This window comes from Chelonia mydas, chromosome 13 (genome assembly GCF_015237465.2).
Source record: "Chelonia mydas isolate rCheMyd1 chromosome 13, rCheMyd1.pri.v2, whole genome shotgun sequence".
Taxonomy (NCBI): Eukaryota; Metazoa; Chordata; order Testudines; family Cheloniidae; genus Chelonia; species Chelonia mydas.
In genome coordinates, this window is record NC_051253.2 from 37,790,323 (window position 1) to 37,810,815 (window position 20,493).

Sequence of the window (20,493 nt, forward strand, 5' to 3'; positions counted from 1 at the left end):
TTTTTTTTGCAGACAACTTCAATTTTGCTGATTTTTTTTTTCTGTTTTCCATTAGAAAACTCAAAACAAAATATGCTATTCAGTGCAAATCAAAATGTTTTGATTTGTGGAAGTGAACTAAAAATGGTTTGTTTTGAATCTGCTAAAAATAAAATTGAATTAACATTAACCTTTATTGAAGCAAGACAAATTTCAGACTGGAAATTAAGCATGCAATTTAAGAGTGAGAACAATTAACCCACAATTTAACAAAGGTTATGTTGGATTTTCCATCACTGGAATTTTAAAATCAAGCTCAGATTTATTTACTTATTAAATATATGTTCCAGTTCAAAGAGAAATTATGTTTGGGGAAATAATGTCTTGTGCTATACAAGAGGTCAGACTAGATAATAACATTGGTCACAGCTGGCCTTGGAAGCCATGAACTGTATTTCCCTGTCGTTCCACTTGCCTGATGGGAGTTGTAATTCACGTGTCCATTCTCCCTTATATACCAGGGTCCTTGGCCTGACTACATTTCCCTTTGTGCACTCCTGCAGTCTGGCCAGGAATCCAAGCCCATAGCAAAGAAGGCAGGCATGAGATATTGCACTGGAATAAATTGTCTGAGGAGATTGTGAAATCTCTGTCAATATAAGGGATGGTCTAGATCATACTTAGCCATGTCTTGAGTGCAGGGGACTGGACTAGAAGTCCTCTCAAGGTCCCTTCCAGTCATGCCATTCTATGATTCTATGACTGGAGATATAAGTCCCATAAGGCAGCATGAATCAATAGGAAGATGTTATTCATATTGCAGTGACTTAAGACAAAACATTGCAGTTCTGGTCAAATTAAATGTTTCTTTTCTGTAACAATGAAATGTTTTGTCATTTCTGAATCAAAAATTGTGGGAACGTCTTGTCCACCTCCCTCCTCCCCACTCCCCAAAATGGCCTTTTTTGAAGTATCAAAATATCAGAATTTCCCTATGTAGCAGCTAGACAGCCTGGAGCACTGGGCCTGGCACGAGATCCAAGGCCTGAACTAGAGGCTGGGAACCACAGTCAGGCCACATATTGAAGCAGATGCTTATAATTTCACTGTCCAGTACATGAACTTGGCAAAGTTGTTGCTCACGTTGCTAAATCAGAGGCATTCCTAAGAATTATTAGGCATTAGATATTTATGTAAATATATTTCAGAAGGCTTGTACAGGTATGCTCCAATCTATTATAAGATAAGATGGTTTGACAGAACAAGGAAGAGGGATGTTGTGTCCAAGATGTAAGGAGCAAGTGAAGGTAACAAACAGATGTCATGAAACATGTAAAGTGGTATGTAAGCTGTGCATCCTAGTCATTTGACTCAGTCTATAAATGTTGGGGGACCTCACCTTAACCCTTTGTGTGCCGAGGGGACAGCAGAGATTCCCAGGGCTGACTGAGCCGCTCCTTGTCACAGAGCACTCATTTTTCAATGTATTTGTGCAAGTTGTCAGAGTCATTAGGACTGCGCCTTCTGGGCAATAAACCTGGCCAAATGCCTTTGTCACCAAACTGTGCCTGTGGTCTCTCTCTATGTATCAGTGTCAAGCAGTTACTTCTTCACACTTAGAATAAAATATCGCACATAAAAGAAGTATGGTTTATTGGTGAAGCATTTCAAGGTGCTCAGATTGCATGATAACGAAATAAACCAAGAAAAATGAGACAACACATTAAATCAAAAATCAGGTAGGTAAATCACCACAGCAAATGTTCAAATTGTGTGTGCATTTATTTGGGTAAACTTTATACAAAAGGATTCAATTTTTTATCAATAGAGGGGTTTGTAAGAGGATAGCTAGATAATCACTGAGGCCCTTTTACAATATTCTGGCAGTGTACAAGAAAGTGAAAGTGGATGTAGTTGTAACTTACACTCACTTTTATACACCCAGTTTGGTATAAAGGCCCCTCGGAGTAAGCCAGAATCCAACCTCCAGCCCCTTATATTTACACACTGTGCAGACTGCACTGCCTGCTGATTACTTTCTTTAAAGCATCCCTGAAGTCCTTGTTCCTCAGGCTGTAGATGATGGGGTTCAGGAGGGGGGTGATGATGGTGTAGAACACAGAGATAATCTTATTGAGCTCTGAAGGCAGGCTGGAGGTGGGGCGGACGTACATGAAGATCATGGTGCCATAGTAGATGGCCACCACGGCCAGGTGTGAGCCACAGGTGGAGAAGGTCTTCCTCTTCCCAGAGGAGGAGGGGATCTTTAGGATGGTGAGAATGATGAAGAGGTAAGACACTAGGGTCAGCAGCAGGCAGCTGATGAGGACCAGGAGGGAAAGAATGAATATGACAACCTCGGTAGTGGAGGTGTCTGAGCAGGCGAGCTTGAGCAATGGAGAGATATCACAGAAGAAGTGTTTAATCTGGTTGGAGCCACAGAAACTGAGCCTGGAGATTAGCAAGCAGGGTAAGAGACCTGTGAAGATGCCAGTCACCCAGGAACCCATGGCCAGGCGGGTACCAGATGCATCACTCATGGCCACTGTGTAGTGTAATGGGTAACATATGGCGAGGTACCTGTCATAAGCCATCACTGCCAGGAGGAAGCACTCAGTGGCCCCCAGGAAGACAAAGCAATAGAGCTGTGCCATGCATCCAGCAAACGAGATGGTCTTCCTCTCTACCAGTAGGTTGGCCAACATCTTGGGCATGATGGTGCTGGTGTAGCAGATCTCCAGAAAGGAGAGGTTCTGGAGGAAGGAGTACATGGGCGAGTGGAGCTGGGGTTCCAGCCTCACCACCGAGATGATGACAATGTTCCCTGTGATAGTTAGGATGTAGATGACCAAGAACACAATGAAGAGCAGGGTCTGCCAGCCAGGAAGGCTATGGAACCCGAGCAGCCAGAACTCCACCAGTGTGGTGCTGTTGGTCATGTTCTTGGAAGAGCTAGAATTTGCCTGCAGATGGTAGAATCACCATCATAACCAGCATCACCACCAACATAATAAATAACAATTACAGCTGGGATTCTCAAAGGAGCCTAAGGGAACACTATCAGCATCACCACAGTGCTTCTACTTCCTTCCTTTCTTTCCTAGAACTCTCCATCCATTTAACATCTCTTTTTTTTTTTTGCAAGGTAGTAATTAAATCAGATTATTTAATGTATTTCTTTTGGTACACATATATTTCAGGTATCATGGAAAAGTTCATATTTAGACAATGAAATGCAAACATACACAAACATTCACACAAATGCTCACAAAAACTCTTGCATACACACACAGTTACTCAAACCTTCACACACACAAATACTCTGACACATGCATTAACAAACACACTTGCTTTTTCATACACATAAGTACCCGCCTAAGAAACACAACACATATAAATACACCTCAGGCATCTCACAGCAATATATACAAAATCACACAAAATCTTACTCATACATGCACACTCTCTCACACACACATAAAGGAAAGGACACATCCTCACAGTAACATTCACACATATAAACATGCACGCTAACACACACATACACCCTCACAATCCCATATTGACACAAACATACACTCACATTCACAAATGCTCTGCAAATTTCATTCTAGGATCTGAGAGTTATGAGGAATTTTTCTGCTCAGGCATTGTCTGAAGTAACAAAATGTCGTAATTGTACAACTGATGTATAAAACAGAATAGATTTCCTCTCCTTTTATAGTTGTGTTGGCATTGAATATCTATCTATTAGTAAATATAATCAGCATATACAATTCTGAATATGGACATCTCTGTTCAATAAGAAGGTCTATTTTTGCGTAACATTTTCCATAACCATAACCACATTTTAAAGTGCTCATGGTTGAAAACTGCTCAGACCCAAGTATAGGACAGATTGTCCTAGTAACTTACTTGATTACCTTTGAGCAACAAATGAGGACATAATCCAAGAATCAGCAGTTCCCCCCAAATTAATCACATTTAGGATTGTGGTTGGACTCCAAACCACCTATTCTCATATTCTAAATCACATAGCAAAGAGAGTAGCTAGCATCCACCCACTGCTGATCAGTGTGTCAGCCTCCAGAAAGCTAAACAGCCAAATAATGACTCTTAATTGGACTGTATCTTTATTTCAACCCTCGCTTGGCATCTCTGGGACCCAGTATCTGTAACCCCACTGGAATTCCTGAACCAGAGATACACAAAGCAAGACCCCAGCTGTTCTGTTTTAATGACTAAGGTGTTATCTAAAGCATGTAACATATCAGAGAAAGGGTGGAAATTCATATGGGGCCAGATACAAATGCCCAAATACATTGTCTTCAGCTGTTTTTGGATCAGGCTCAATTCAAGAACTTTTAGGGTCAGATTTTACATTGAAGAAGGCCAATTAGATCAATAGATAGATAGATGGATATGTATGGAGATTAGCCATTTACTCTTCTGTAGTCTGAACTGTGGGGTAGTGTAGCCATAGTCTTAATGTTTCATTAGCAATACGTGATGCAGCAGACAGGCAGAGCTGTAGAAAAGAGATCTTTATGAAGTGAGCTGAGTGGCCCCTATATTAGGCTGAGACTATGGGTTCTGTTTGGAAGCAGCCTGGCACTGGGTTGCATTTCTAAGCCTCTGAATCCACATGGAACTAAATCCCTCCTGAAACCTGACCAAGTTTCTCCAGTTTCAGTCATCATACCACACGTAACTCAGGAAGCCTCTACTAATGATTCCTCAATGTCTGGTTCTCCTGTGAAAAGTGACTTTCTGCAAGTGATGCTGTGGAGTTCTAAGCTTAGAACTCTGCAGTGTCACTTGCAGAAAGTCACTTCTCTTAGCTACTTCAGAGAAAACTTGCTTAGAATTTTTTTTTAAAAGGCTGTTGATTCTGACACAAACTCCCTTCCCCTCCTCATACACTATCCCTTAAATCTCATTTTGGGATTTCATAGACTTTATGACCAAATGGACAGAAATGAACAGGCTCCTGCATATCTGGCTTTAACATTAGTGCTTGTCTGTAGACCACTGAAAATGACTTGACTACATTTCTTATGGGAAATCACAGGACAGTCCCAAACTATAACACACACACACACCCCTGGTGCTTTAAAAGGGCTGATTAACAAATGCTGATATAAAAACTGGAGAAAAAGTTATTGGGATGAAGAATACAGACAGAAAAATGTGAAGTAAAACTAGGAGTTGTTAAAAAAGTTTTACTAGGTTGCCAAAAAAGCCACCATTCCCCATTTTTGAAAGAAGAAAACATTGGTCAAAAGCCCATCTTGGTTAAGAGGGGAAGTGAAAGTAGCTGTGTCAAGGTTCCTCCCCCACTCTGAACTCTAGGGTACAGACGTGGGAACCTGCATGAAAACCTCCTAAGCTTATTTTTACCAGCTTAGGTTAAAACTTCCAAGGTACAGATTAATTTTACCCTTTGACCTTGGAATTTCCACTTCCACCACCAAACTTTAACTGGGTTTACTGGGAAACGTAGTTTGGACATATCTTTCCCCCCAAAATCCTCCCAACCCTTGCACCCCACTTCCTGGGAAAGGTTTGGTAAAAGTCCTCACCAATTTGCATAGGTGACCACAGACCCAAACCCTTGGATCTGAGAACAGTGAAAAAGCATTCAGTTTTCTTACAAGACGACTTTTAATAGAAGTAAAGGAATCACCGCTGTAAAATCAGGATGGTAGATACCTTACAGGGTAATTAGATTCAAAACATAGAGAATCCCTCTAGGCAAAACCTTAAGTTACAAAAAAGACACACAGACAGGAATAGTCATTCTATTCAGCACAGTTCTTTTCTCAGCCATTTAAAGAAATCATAATCTAACACATACCTAGCTAGATTACTTACTAAAAGTTCTAAGACTCCATTCCTGTTCTGTCCCCGTCAAAAGCAGCATACAGACAGCTCCAGACCCTTTGTTTTTCTCCCTCCTCCCAGCTTTTGAAAGTATCTTGTCTCCTTATTGGTCATTTTGGTCAGGTGCCAGCAAGGTTACCTTTAGCTTCTTAACCCTTTACAGGTGAGAGGATTTTTCCTCTGACCAGGAGGGATTTTAAAGGGGTTTACCCTTCCCTTTATATTTATGACAAGCTGTTAAAACAGAAACAAAAATATAAGCACAACAAATGAAAACAGGGAAGTAGATAATGATGAATACATATTAGAAGCTATGAAAATTCATAAGGGAAGCTAAAGACATGAGAGCAAATCCAGCAATGGCAGGGCTAAGATAATAAGAAAGACATTTTCAAGGATATCTGGAAAAAAGGAATCATAACAATGGTATAGGCCTGTCACCAGATGAAGACGGTAACGTTGTTGATGATGTAGAAGAAGCAAAAATATTCAATAAATATTTATGTTGTCTATTTGAAAAGAAGCAGGATGATGTTTTTATATCTCATGAGGATTCTGAAGTACTTTTGAGTCGTTAGGTAACTAAGGAGGATATTAATATTTTTAATTCAGAAAGTCCAAATAATTTGTGCCCAAAAGTACCAAAAAATGTTGGCTGAAGAGATTTCTGCTGTTAATTTATAATAAATCTTGAGATACTGGGGAAATTCAAGAAGGCTGGGCAAGTGCTAATGTGCTAATTGCCACAAAAGGCAAGCAGAGTGACCCAGGTAATTGTAGACCAATTAGCCTAACTTCAGTCTTGTAGGAAATAATGGAAAAGCTAATATGGATTCAATCAATAAATAATTAAAGAATGGAAATCTAATCAATGGCAATTAACATTGTTTTATGGATATTAGGTCTTGTCAAACAAACCTAGATGTACCTTTGTAGATAGAACATATTTAGACTTTTGTAAGGGGTTTAACTTAGGACCACACCATAGGCAACACGTGGGGAGGAGGGGCAAGCAGGGTCACATGCCTCTCCCCCAGATTTCTGCCAAGATGGGAGTCAAGCTGAGCATGGCTGAAAGGACTTGCCTGGGAAAGGAACCAGCAGTGAGCACTCCCACTCATCCCGATTAGGTGGTGCTCAGAAGTGAGACTGGGCTGGCAGCACAGCTCTCTGCCAGATGGAGCGTGGAGAAGCCTGCTGAGTCCCATCCCTTCCTCACAAGCCAGCAGCTGCAGTTACCTGCCTGGGGCTTGGGGAGTCACCTGGGACAATGGGGGGGAGGCAGTGGGGCCCAGGGGATCTGGGGGGTGGGAAGTCCAGGGAGGCAGTGGAGGGATCAGGGGAAATGGGGGGCTGGGGAGTCTGGGGAGGTAGTGGAGGGATGGGGCATGGGGGAGGCAGCGTGGGCCAGGAGCAATGGGGAGGGCCTGGGGAAGCAGTGTGGGAGCCAGGGGCACTGGGGGGTGAGTGGGGAGTCTTTGGAAGCAGTGGGGGTAAGAGAGGATTTGTGGGGGGCCAGGGGATGCAGTGGGGGTGGGGATCCCAGGGAGGCAGTGGGGGCCAGGCATGATGAGTAGAGGTCAGGAACAATGGGGGGAGGGAGTGTAATGCAGGGCCGGCTCTAGGCACTGGTCTAGCAAGCAGGTGCCTGGGGTGGAAAATGGGAAAGGGAGGCACTGCGGCAGCTTTTGGCAGCATGCCGGCGGCAGCTCCTCCTCCCATTTCCTCTTTGGCGGCATTTTCCTTCACCGCTTGGGGCGGCAAAAAAGGTAGAGCCGGTGTAACGATGCTGCCTTTGGCGGGACACAACAGAGAGTATCAATTCAGGACAAATTGCTTAGAGCAGGGCAGTTACAGCCCAAAGCTGGAGTTCCTTTACTATTAAGGCACACCAAACCAGCCAAACAGAGACGACTTCTGTCTCACCCCAATAGCTAACTATAAGTCATACAAGCAATTCCCTTAGACGCTCCAGTTTCCCAGTATCACCACCAGTGCCACTCATTATGGGGATGAATGATTATGAAAACCAATACCCTAGTGAAAGAAAAAAAGTTCTCCCAATCCCAAAAGACCAAGCCTCAGACCCAGGTCAATATATGTCAGATCTTACCCACAAATCACACTGTTGCCAATCCTTTAGAATCTAAAATCTAAAGGTTTATTCATAAAAAGAAAGAATTATAGATGAGAGCTAAAATTGGTTAAATGGAATCAATTACATACAGTAATGGCAAAGTTCTTGGTTCAGGCTTGTAGTAGTGATGGAATAAACTGCAGGTTCAAATCAAGTCTCTGGAGAACATCCACAGCTGGGATGGATCATTCAGTCCTTTGTTCAGAGCTTCAGTTTGTAGCAAGGTTCTTCCAAAAGTAAGAAGCAGGATTGAAGACAAGATGGAGGAGGTGCAGCAGCCTTTTATAGTCTCTTGCCACGTGGCTTGTGCTTTCTTTGTTCCAACCACAAGCCACCCAGCACAAGGCATAGAAAAATCTTAGAGTTCTGTTCATAGGCATGTCCCTGCATGCCTTGCTCAGTCACCAGGTGTATCTGCCTTTTTCTATGGGTTAATTGTATCGCTGATGGTCCTTAATGGGCCATCAAGCAGGCTAGGCAGTGCTGAACCACATTGTCTGGGGTGTCACCCAGATGCATAGCACAAGTTTGAACTACAGACAGTATAGAGCCAATACTTATAACTTTAAACACAAAAAGTATACATACATACAGACAGCATAATCATAACCAGCAAATTATGACCTGTTCATAGACACCTCATACGATAAGCTTTGTACAATATTTGCTCCAAATATATAAAAGTGGTTGCAAAAATGATTTATTCAGTTACAGCCTATGTCAATAATGTCACGGCGGGGTGGGTGGGTGTGGGGGGAGAATCTTGGGGAAGCAGTGGGGGAGCCAGAGGCATTGGGGGGTGAATGGGGAGTCTGGCGAGGCAGTGGGGGCCAGGAGCAATTGAGGAGCTGGGGGAGACAGTAGGGGTCAGGGAGGTCTGGGGACAGTGGAAGCAATGTGGGCGATGGGTGATGGGGAGGGGTGAGAGTCCCGGGGAGGCATCAGGGGCCGGGGCACTGGGTGGGGGCCAGGGAAGTCAGAGGGGCCAGGTCACCAAAATACAAGTTTGCCTAGGGCACTATTTTCCCTAAGGCTGGCCCTGGCAAGGCTGGAGACTCTCCATCTCTTGAAGCAGTGGAATGGGTTACCTAGTGTGAAAGTAGAATGAATTATATTGAAATTATAATTCATTAAAGAAATGCTGCTTGAAGAGTTTGTTGAAATATAGTTGTCAGGAAGAGAAACATTAAGGAGTGTGAGACAATGGGTCCTCAAACTAATTAACTTAGAGCTCCTACTGAGCTAGGAGATTGGTAAACATTAGTATGCAAATAAGATATGTATGTATATTTGTCAGTTTCTGCTTCCTTTTGTCTCCTATGTTAAATTGGCTTTGGCTTCTGTATAAATAAGTTAGATTGAGCTTTTGCAGGGGGCTCGCATATATCTGGGTGCATTGGCAAAGCGCTTTGCTAACAAAAAGAGTGGTCTGACAAATTATGTGAGTCCTGAATCTGACTTTGACACTAGGGAGGTGGTGGAATCTCTTTCCTTAGAGGTTTTTAAGGTCAGGCTTGACAAAGCCCTGGCTGGAATGATTTAGTTGGGGATTGGTCTTGCTTTGAGAAGAGGGTTGGACTAGATGACCTCCTGACGTCCCTTCCAACCCTGATATTCTATGAAGCCTTCATATCCAGGCTGGATGTCTTTCTGTGAGATGCTTTAGCCAAACACTAATTATCGGGAGCAGCTTGACACGACTCTATGGCCTGTGTTACACAGGATGTCCGATTTCATGGTGCAATGGACCTTTCTCTGATTCCTACATCAAAGCCAATAGCTTTGTGGTGGAACACAGCACATCACTTGGAAAGACATCGTTAAGGTTCCTTCCCCACTCTGAACTCTAGGGTACAGATGTGGGGACCTGCATGAAAACCTCCTAAGCTTACTTTTACCAGCTTAGGTTAAACTTCCCCAAGGTACAAACTACTTTACCCTTTGCCCTTGGACTTCCACTGCCACCACCAAACGTCTGACTGGGTTTATTTTATTAGGAAAGAGCCCGTTTGGAAACTTCTTTCCCCCCAAAATCCTCCCAACCCTTGCACCCCACTTCTTGGGGAAGGTTTGGTAAAAATCCTCACCAATTTGCATAGGTGACCACAGACCCAAACCCTTGGATCTTAAGAACAATGAAAAAAGCATTCAGTTCTTAAAAGAAGAATTTTAATAGAAGAAACAATAAAAAAGAATCACCTCTGTAAAATCAGGATGGTAAATACCTTACAGGGTAATTAGATTCAAAACAGAGAATCCCTCTAGGCAAAACCTTAAGTTACAAAAAGACACACAGGCAGGAATATCCATTCTATTCAGCACAGCTTATTTTCTCAGCCATTTAAAAAATCATGATCTAACGCATATCTAGCTAGATTACTTACTAAGTTCCAAGACTCCATTCCTGTTCTGTCCCTGGAAAAAGCATCACACAGACAGACAGAGAGAGCTTTATTTTTTCCCTTCCCTCAGCTTTTGAAAGTATCTTGTCTCCTCATTGGTCATTTTGGTCAGGTGCCAGTGAGGTTATCCTAGCTTCTTAACCCTTTACAGGTGAAAGGATTTTTCCTCTGGCCAGATGACGGACATCCAATCCTCACTCACTCTGGCCTTTTCAAAGAAGCCTAAGGGAGCTAGGCACCCAGTCACAATGAAATGGGATTTGGACATCCAAACTCAATAGCTTCCTTTGAAAACCTCAGCCCTAATTATTCCTAGCACTTAACAATGATGCACTGTCCAGATCTATTCAAAGCAGGGGCATCCTGATACCAGTAGTTAACTTCTGTGCATGAAGTCAGGCTCTAGTCCTGTTCTGAAACCAGTGCAAACAGTACCTCTGAAACCCAAGCCTCTTATTTAGGTACCTAAATATAGATTTAGGGCACATCTCCACAAAGGGGTTGTAGTGTTGCAGTGCTCAGTGCTGCAACGCCTAACTTTTAGATGTCTAGGAAATTGCTGGAACAACACTGGGATCCACAAAGCCAAGTTAGGCACCTAGGCTTCTATACAATGAATGAGGAGAGATAGGTGCCTACGAATGCAGGGTGTAATCAGGAAGGCCAAAACACAATTGGGGTTGCAGCTACCAAGGGATGTGAAGGGTAACAAGAAGGGTTTCTACAAGTATGTTAGCAACAAGAAAAAGGTTAGGGAAAGTGTGGGACCCTTAATTAATGGGGGAGGCAATCTAGTGACAGATGATGTGGAAAAAAGCTGAAGTACTCAATGCTTTTTGTCCTTGGTCTTCACAGACAAGGTCAGCTCCCACACTGCTGTCCTGGGCAACACAGTATGGGGAGTAGGTGAGCAGTCCTCAGTGGTGAAAGAACAGGTTAGTGACTACTTAGAAAAGCTGGACATGCACAAGTCCATGGGTCCAGATTTAATGCATCCGAGGATGCTGAGGGAATTGGTTGATATGATTGCAGAGCCATTGGCCATTACCTTGGAAAACTCGTGGTGATTGGGGGAGTTCCCATATGATTGGAAAAAGGAAAATATAGTGCCCATATTTAAAAAAGGGAAGGAGAACCCGGGGAACTACAGACCGGTCAGCCTCACTTCAGTCCCTGGCAAAATCACGGAGCAGATCCTCAAGGAAACCATTCTGAAGCACTTGGAGGAGAGGAAGGTGCTCAGGAACAGTCAACACAGATATCCCAAGGGAAAGTCATACCTGACCAACCTGATTCCCTTCTATGATGAGATAACTGGCTCTGTGGATATGGGGAAAGCAGTGGACATGTTATATCTGGACTTTAGCAAAGCTTTTGGTACGTCTCCCACAATATTCTTGCCAGCAAGTTAAAAAAGTATAGATTGGATGAATGGACTATAAGGTGAATAGAAAGCTGGCTAGATTGGTGGGCTCAACAGGTAATGATTAATGGCTCTATGTCTAGTAGGCAGCTGGTATCAAGCAGAATACCCCAGGGGTCAGTCCTGGGGTTGGTTTTGTTCAACATCTTTATTAATGATATGGATGATGGGGTGGATTGCACCCTCAGCAAGTTCACAGATGACACTAAGATTGGGGCGGGGAGTAGATATGCTGGAGGGTAGGGATAGGGTCCAGAGTGACCTAGACAAATTGGAGAATTGGGCCAAAAGAAATCTGATGCAGTTCAACAAGGACAAGTGCAGAGTCCTGCACTTAGGAAGGAAGAATCCCATGCACCGCTACAGGCTGGGGAATGACTAGCAAAGCAGCAGTTCTGCAGAAAAGGACCTGGGGATTACAGTGGATGAGAAGCTGGATATGAGCCAGCAGTGTGCCCTTGTTGCCAAGAAGGATAATGGCATATTCAGCTGCATTAGTAGGAACATTGCCAGCAGATCGAGGGAAGTGATTATTCCCCTCTATGCGGCATTGGTGAGGCCTCATCTGGAGTACTGTGTCCAGTTTTGGGCCCCCCACTACAGAAAGGATGTGGACAAATTGGAGAGAGTCCAGCAGAGGGCAATGAAAATGATCAGGGGGCTGGGGCACATGACTTAGGAGGAGAGGCTGAGGGAACTGGGCTTGCTTAGTCTGCAGAAGAGAAGAGTGAGGGGGGATTTGATAGCAGCCTTCAACTACCTGAAGGGGTATTACAAAGAGGATGAAGCTCAGCTGTTCTCAGTGGTGACAGATGACAGAACAAGGAGCAATGGTTTCAAGTTGCAGTGGGGGAGGTCTAGGTTGGATATTAGGAAACACTATTTCACTAGGAGGGTGGTGAAGCATTGGAATGGGTTCCCGAGGGAGCTGGTGGAATCTCCATCCTTAGAGGTTTTTAAAGCCCAGCTTGACAAAGCCCTGGCTGGGATGATTTAGTTGGTGTTGGTCCTGCCTTGAGCAGTGGGTTGGACTAGATGACCTCCTGAGGTCTCTTCCAACCCTAATTTTCTATGATTCTATCATTGAAATCTCCAAAAGGCAGCACACTGGATAGCTCCCCACTTAAGCTAGCCAACGGAAGATGCAGACAGCAGGGGTATGTCCTAGGCCCCAGTCCTCTCACAGAGACAGGTTCCTAAGTCTGGACACCAGGGAGGAGTGTAGCACAGCTTATGATCCACTGCCAGGGACTCAGACATCCGTTTCTTGTGAGAATGAGTAAGGTACCTGCCTCACTCCACACAAAATGGCTGATCCTCACCTTATAGCTTTTAGTCCAACATTAGGCATACACTCACCTTGGATGTGGGAGACTCAAGTTCAATGTTCCTGTGATGGGTCCCCCCTCGGAGTGCCATCTGGAACAGGGGTACAGCTGAGCCCTCTGTCTCATCAGTCGGTGTTGCCCCTTGCACTGTGACATTGTGACAAGCTGCAAATCACTCCAAGTTTGCACTCACATCAACATCCACAGGCAGGGGCCACACCCAGCTGTGTTCATGAATGCTCTGCCAGCCACTGCATGAACCAACAGTAGAGATGCTCCAGCCAAAATACCCCCAGCTCCCCAGCCTAGGACGCCAGAGCTGTACCATCCTCCCCTGGTCAAAAGTCTGACCATTATGAATGAATTACAACCCAGTTTGCCCTTCCATCTATGTTGAGAGGAATATGCACAAAACCTTTGTTAACTGAGCTGAGATGTTTCCCAAACACTTCACTCAAACTGCACTGTTTCAGGTTAAAAAATATAAAACAGATTTATTGTCTACAGAAAGATAGACTTTAAGTGATTATAAGTAATATTAAACAGATCAAAGATGATTACCCAAGAAATAAACAAAATCACAGTCTAAGTCTTTCACACAAATAGGATTTGAATCAAGCAGTGTCTCACCTTGTTAGATAGTACAAACAGTGCATCAAGTTTCCATACACAGGCTAAAAATCCCTTTAGCCTGGGACCAGCACTTCCCCCAGTCCAGTCTTTGTTCCTCGTGTGTTTCCAAGTGTTCTCTTGTGTGGGAAGTGGGCCCCTGTGGTGATGTCACTTCCCCCCTTTATAGTTTATTCCATATGGAAGGAACCCCTTGGTTTCAAACCCATTTCCCAGCCCAGTTTGTGGAAAAATACAGGTACCAAAATGGAGTTCAGTATCACATGATCTGGTCGCAAGCCCTTGCCTGCTGCCAATGAGTCATGGCAGCCATTGTCCATAGGCTGACTGAAGCTGTCCTGAAAGGTGTGAGAAACCCCAGCTCAGATCTTTGCTTTTCCTTTCAGGAAGAGCAGGGAGTTGAACCTGCATCTTGTTATGATAACTGGGGCTAAACATTTACCCTAACTTTGAACACAACTGTAAAAATTATGTGAAAGTTCATAAGATGTCACAATAACCTGTAATAACAAACTCTGATGGGAGAAGGTTTGAAAGGGAGACAGAAGGCCTGAATTAGTTTAAACAAAAAGCTCTTGTTGATGTAATTCATGGACTGCTGAAATCATGCTTGCTAAAAACAAGAGATGTGGAGCCGTAAATTAGTGAACCAAAATTGGTGTGTTGGATATTAGGCCCAATTATTGAATAAAATAATAAGGGGATGGGCTATTCCACCCATCACTTCCCTTTCTGAGTCCTTAAGGAAAGAAGTGGGGAGCGGGGAAGGAAGAATGGACTAAGGCTACTGGAGCAAGCTTCATCATCATAGCTGCCACCTCTACCATCTCCTGGGACCTTGGGCTTCCTTTGTCCTCATCCTGAGAGATGTCTGGACCAGATCAGGCCAGAGAAAGAGACACAGATGAGTCCACCACCTCAGCCAGCTCCAGCTGAATCCCACAGGCTGCCTGCAACGAAAGGACATTAACAGAACAGCAACAACAATACCTCCAGATCATCTCAACCAACTTCTTTTCTTTTATCCAAAAGGACAGTTATGGCCACCTTTGATACCATCTGCAAGACTGTCAAACAAGAGGTGTTTTTTTCTTCTTCTATAAACTCTCTTCAGCTAAAGGGAAAGGGAACAAGGGATGCTGTTAAAATGAAAGCTTTATTTAATACTTTATACTGAGCACGCCTATTGGATCAGGTCCTGCACACTAAATAGGTCTTTGCCTTCCTATCTTATGCCTGTTCACCTATCATACTGGGGCTTATGTGGGAGTTAGGTGTCTAGACTCCTAGAGTGAGCCAGGACTGCCCATACCCAGAGGCAAAAATAGAGGTGCTGAGGCAAATTTGACCCTGAAAACATAGGTTGCAAGTTTTTAACCGGAGTTTTGTGCGTCGCAGTGAAGCATAAAATGGGGACTTAGGTGACTGAGTCACATTAGAGACTAACCAATTTATTTGAGCATAAGCTTTCGTGAGCTACAGCTCACTTCATCAGATGCATACTGTGGAAAATACAGAAGATGTTTTTATAAACACAAACCATGAGAAAATGGGTGTTTATCACTACAAAAGGTTTTCTCTCCCCCCCACCCCACTCTCCTGCTGGTAATAGCTTATCTAAAGTGATCACTCTCCTTACAATGTGTATGATAATCAAGGTGGGCCATTTCCAGCACAAATCTAGGGTTTAACAAGAACGTCTGAGGAACAGTGTGGGGGGGAAAGGAATAAACAAGGGGAAATAGGTTACTTTTTATAATGAATCAACCATTCCCAGTCTCTATTGAAGCCTAAGTTAATTGTATCCAATTTGCAAATTAATTCCAATTCAGCAGTCTCTCGTTGGAGTCTGTTTTCGAAGTATTTTGTTGAAGGATAGTCACTTTGAGATCAGAAATCGAGTGACCAGAGAGATTGAAGTGTTCTCCGACTGGTTTATGAATGTTATAATTCTTGACATCTGATTTGTGTCCATTTATTCTTTTCTGTAGAGACTGTCCAGTTTGACCAATGTACATGGCAGCGGGGCATTGCTGGCACATGATGGCATATATCACATTGGTAGATGTGCAGGTGAACGAGCCTCTGATAATGTGGCTGATGTGATTAGGCCCTGTGATGGTGTCCCCTGAATAGATATGTGGGCACAGTTGGCAACAGGCTTTGTTGCAAGGATAGGTTCCTGGGTTAGTGGTTCTGTTGTGTGGTATGTGGTTGCTGGTGAGTATTTGCTTCAGGTTGGGGGGCTGTCTGTAGGCAAGGACTGGCCTGTCTCCCAAGATTTGTGAGAGTGTTGGGTCATCCTTCAGGATAGGTTGTAGATCCTTGATAATGCGTTGGAGGGGTTTTAGTTGGGGGCTGAAAGTGACGGCTAGTGGCGTTCTGTTATTTTCTTTGTTAGGCCTGTCCTGTAGTAGGTGACTTCTGGGAACTCTTCTGGCTCTATCAATCTGTTTCTTCACTTCCACAGGTGGGTATTGTAGTTGTAAGAATGCTTGATAGAGATCTTGTAGGTGTTTGTCTCTGTCTGAGGGGTTGGAGCAAATGCGGTTGTATCGCAGAGCTTGGCTGTAGACAATGGATCGTGTGGTGTGGTCAGGGTGAAAGCTGGAGGCATGTAGGTAGGAATAGCAGTCAGTAGGTTTCCGGTATAGGGTGGTGTTTATGTGACCATCGCATATTAGCACTGTAGTGTCCAGGAAGTGGATCTCTTGTGTGTGGGGTGGTGGGAGGGGAGAAAACCTGGATTTGTGCTGGAAATGGCCCACCTTGATTATCATACACATTGTAAGGAGAGTGATCACTTTAGATAAGCTATTACCAACAGGAGAGTGGGGGGGGGGGGGGGGGGGGGGAGAAAACCTGGATTTGTGCTGGAAATGGCCCACCTTGATTATCATACACATTGTAAGGAGAGTGATCACTTTAGATAAGCTATTACCAACAGGAGAGTGGGGTGGGGGGAGAAAACCTGGATTTGTGCTGGAAATGGCCCACCTTAATACACATTGTAAGGAGAGTGATCACTTTAGATAAGCTATTACCAGTAGGAGGGTGGGGTGGGGGTAGAGGAAAACCTTTTGTAGCGATAAATACCCATTTTTTCATGGTTTGTGTGTATAAAAACATCTTCTGTATTTTCCACAGTATGCATCCGATGAAGTGAGCTGTAGCTCACGAAAGCTTATGCTCAAATAAATTGGTTAGTCTCTAAGGTGCCACAAGTACTCCTTTTCTTTTTGCGAATACAGACTAACACGGCTGTTACTCTGAAAACTGAGTCACATGGTGAGTCACTTAAACACCTGGGCGCTTAACTGTAGATCTTCATGTCTGGAAATTTTAGCCTAAGTAAATTTCCCCAGATAGCAAAAAGAATCCATCTCAAGTATTCCAGACTCACTGACTTGTGATCAAAGAATGTAGCCACCATCTGTTGGCATATATAGAGATCTGCTGCCAGAGAAATAAACAGCTAGTGAAAGAAACTTATATTGTTTACTATATATACTTAAAAGTCCCAAATGAGGTCAGGAGTCCATTCTCCTAGTCATTGTATATACGTATTTTATATACACCAAAAAACTTCTAATCTAAGCCTTTCAAAGAAGCTTAGGGCAGTTAAGTGCCCAACTGCTACTGAAAATAAATTAGATTTTGTAGGGACAGAAGGAATCATTAAAATCATCTACTTCTGACCATCTGCATAGTCCAGGCTAGAGATTTTCACCCAGAAATTCCGTCACTGACCTTGTTACTTGTGGTTAAGATAAAGCACATAACTGTAGAAAGAGCTGAATGCTTAACTCCCTTAGGGTCCTTTAAAAATACCAGTCTAAATAAATCAGAAATAAAGGAAAGATGATTGTCTCCATTTTACAGATGGGTAAACCAATACACAGAAAGCCAGATTTGTAAAGGTATTTGAGTACTTGGAGGGATTTTCTATAGCATCCAGGTGCCTAAAACTCATTGGTTTCACTGGGTGTTTGGAACCTAGTTACTTTTGAAAATCCCACTAGGTGCCTAAATGCCTTTAAAAATCTGCCTGAGTGACTTGTTCAAAGACACAAAGGGGATCTGCTGTAGATGGATAGAACTTGAGCTCAGGTTTTCTGAGCTCCACTCCACTGATTTAACCACAACACCAGGAATGTTCCTTCCCAGGTTCGAAGCATTGCAAGATATGCTGGAGACTTCAGTGAGAGGAAAAATGATGAAATACCACTAACTTTTTAACAATGCCCACTGGGAAACCTTAGAAAGTTATATGATCAATGTTGTTGACATTTAAAATTAGATAGGAGAAAGCACATGAGGATTCTGTAGGAAACAGTCCTTCTACTGAGTCAAGAGGATGGGCAAGACATTCAAGAGGGTCTTAACCATCACTTACATCTGTGGGTCTATAATTTATAAATGCTCCTTGAATCAACTCTTTGCATATTAAGCAGAACAACTATCCTGCAGCAATATGTATCATCAGAAAGGTGAGGAGACCACACAATTAGAACATCTCCAAGGCTTGCGAGAAAGGACAATCAGCAGAAGGTTTTCAGAAACTGTGTTTTTCAAGGTCTGTTTTCTTCTGGACATCTGCTGCTTCATGGAAAGCACATGGTGACTGGAGCATGTAGGTAAGTGCCTGACAGAAAGAAATGATTTGTTTAATATCTGAATATGTGATCCCCTGCATGAAAACACCTAGGTGCAGAATGTTGTCTATCCTTTCTCTCTGTGAAAAGAACAGACCTAGTTAACATTTCATTTACAGTTTCATTGGCAAGAAAAGTAGTGAGGGGTGAAAAATAATAGATTTGAATAAGGAGTAGAAGTGCAGTTCATAATTTTGCAGATAATATGCATTTAAGACCCCAGTCATTCAAAGACAAATAGGTGCTTAGCTTTATGAACTGTGAAAAGTCCATTGATTTATCTAAACATATTTAAAATATTTTATGAATTCATTAGAGCTTATCAAAAAATAGAAAACATTTTGAGGAAATGGAAAATTTGAAAGATTTTTGTTAATGCATTTCTTTCTGGTGATTTTCCATTTTTACATTTCTAGTGTAATTAAAAATATTCTGCTCATGTGTGAGTATTTGAAAGGATTTTAAAAACATTTTTAAAGGACCAAAGAAGAAAATAAATCTCCCTTTCTCAAAAGTAAGATGGAAAAATATTTCACACAGAAAGGAATTAAAATTGTTCCACTTGAAACAACCAGTGAACTTTTATAAAATAAATATAAATAAAAATATCCATATAAAAATTATGTTTAAAAATGTGAATTTCAAAAATAAAACAAGTTTTGTTTTAGAATTTCAACTAGCATTTAGATTTATTCCTGCAAGGTGCGAAATGGTAAACCCCCATTGTACAGATGGCAAAGTGAGGCACCAATGCTGAGCAATTTTCAAAGGGGACTAAGGGCATCAGGCACTCATCCATCCATACTGAGGAAAACACTTAAACATTTGATTAATTTTAAGCATGAACTTTCTCTCCTGAATCAAGATGGATTCCAATATGTGCTTGTATGTTTTTTTGGGCAGAAAAATTTTCCACCAGCCCTGATAAGAAGTTACCATCTTAATAGGAGCTTTAAAACTTTATTTTAAAAGAATCTGTCATTAAGATGGAAAAAAATAGAATATAAAGTTTGAAAGCAGCAAAGAGTCCTGTGGCACCGTATAGACTAACAGACGTATTGGAGCAGAAGCTTTCGTGGGTGAATACCCACTTCGTCGCATGCATGTAGTGGAAATTTCCAGAGGCAGGTATAAATATGCAAGCAAGAATCAGGCTAGGGATAAAGAGGTTAGTTCAATCAGGGAGGATGAGGCCCTCTTCTAGCAGTGGAGGTGTGAGCACCAAGGGAGGAGAAACTGCTTTTGTAGTTGGCGAGCCAGTCACAGTCTGTGTTTAACCCTGAGCTGATGGTGTCAAATTTGCAAATGAACTGAAGCTCGCAGGTTCTCTTTGAAGTCTGGTCCTGAAGTTTTTTTTGCTGCAGGATGGCTACCTTGAAATCTGCTATTGTGTGCCCAGGGAGGCTGAAGTGTTCTCCGACAGGTTTTTGTATATTGCCATTCCTAATATCTGGACACAAATTGCATATTTATACCGCCTCTGGAAATTTCCACTACATGCATGTGACAAAATGGGTATTCACCCACAAAAGCTTATGCTCCAATACGTCTGTTCATCTATAAGGTGCCACAGGACTCTTTTCTGCTTTTACAGATCCAGACTAACACGGCGACCCCTCTGATATAAACTTTGAGGGACTGCTGAATTGCCATGGCGGATTGATATAAATTAAGACTGTGCAGTCAGAATAAGAAGAGTTCCAGAACTGTCCCTTGTTAGTAAACAATGTTTTTGTGTGATTATTTTTACATAAATATTGAACATCAAGAGGTATTATTTAGGTTGTTACATGCAAATGTATCTAGAAGTAATAATAATAATAATAATAATAAGTAATAATAAATGTAAGTGCTTAAGGCTTAATTATGTTTGAAAGAGATTGACGGACAGAAATGCTTCCCAAACTACAGAAAGTGGTCCGAAAAGGAAGAGACAGTGGACCATGTGTTTAGCATACATATCCCTTCTCTCCGTTCCAGTGTCTTGTATTATCCGCATGTTGTTTTCAACTGAGTATATTCACATTATTTGTTCCCGCATGCAGGTAAAGTGACA

At 42.6% G+C, this 20,493-nt stretch overlaps 1 protein-coding gene across 1 annotated transcript; it reads right to left on the reverse strand.

Moving 5' to 3' along the window:
- Positions 1–1,946: 1,946 nt before the first annotated feature.
- LOC102937354 (olfactory receptor 11L1) lies at positions 1,947–2,921 on the reverse strand. Its single transcript, XM_007062145.4, has one exon. The coding sequence runs from the start codon at positions 2,916–2,918 to the stop codon at positions 1,980–1,982; it is 939 nt and encodes a 312-aa protein (XP_007062207.2). The 5' UTR covers positions 2,919–2,921; the 3' UTR covers positions 1,947–1,979.
- Positions 2,922–20,493: the final 17,572 nt, after the last annotated feature.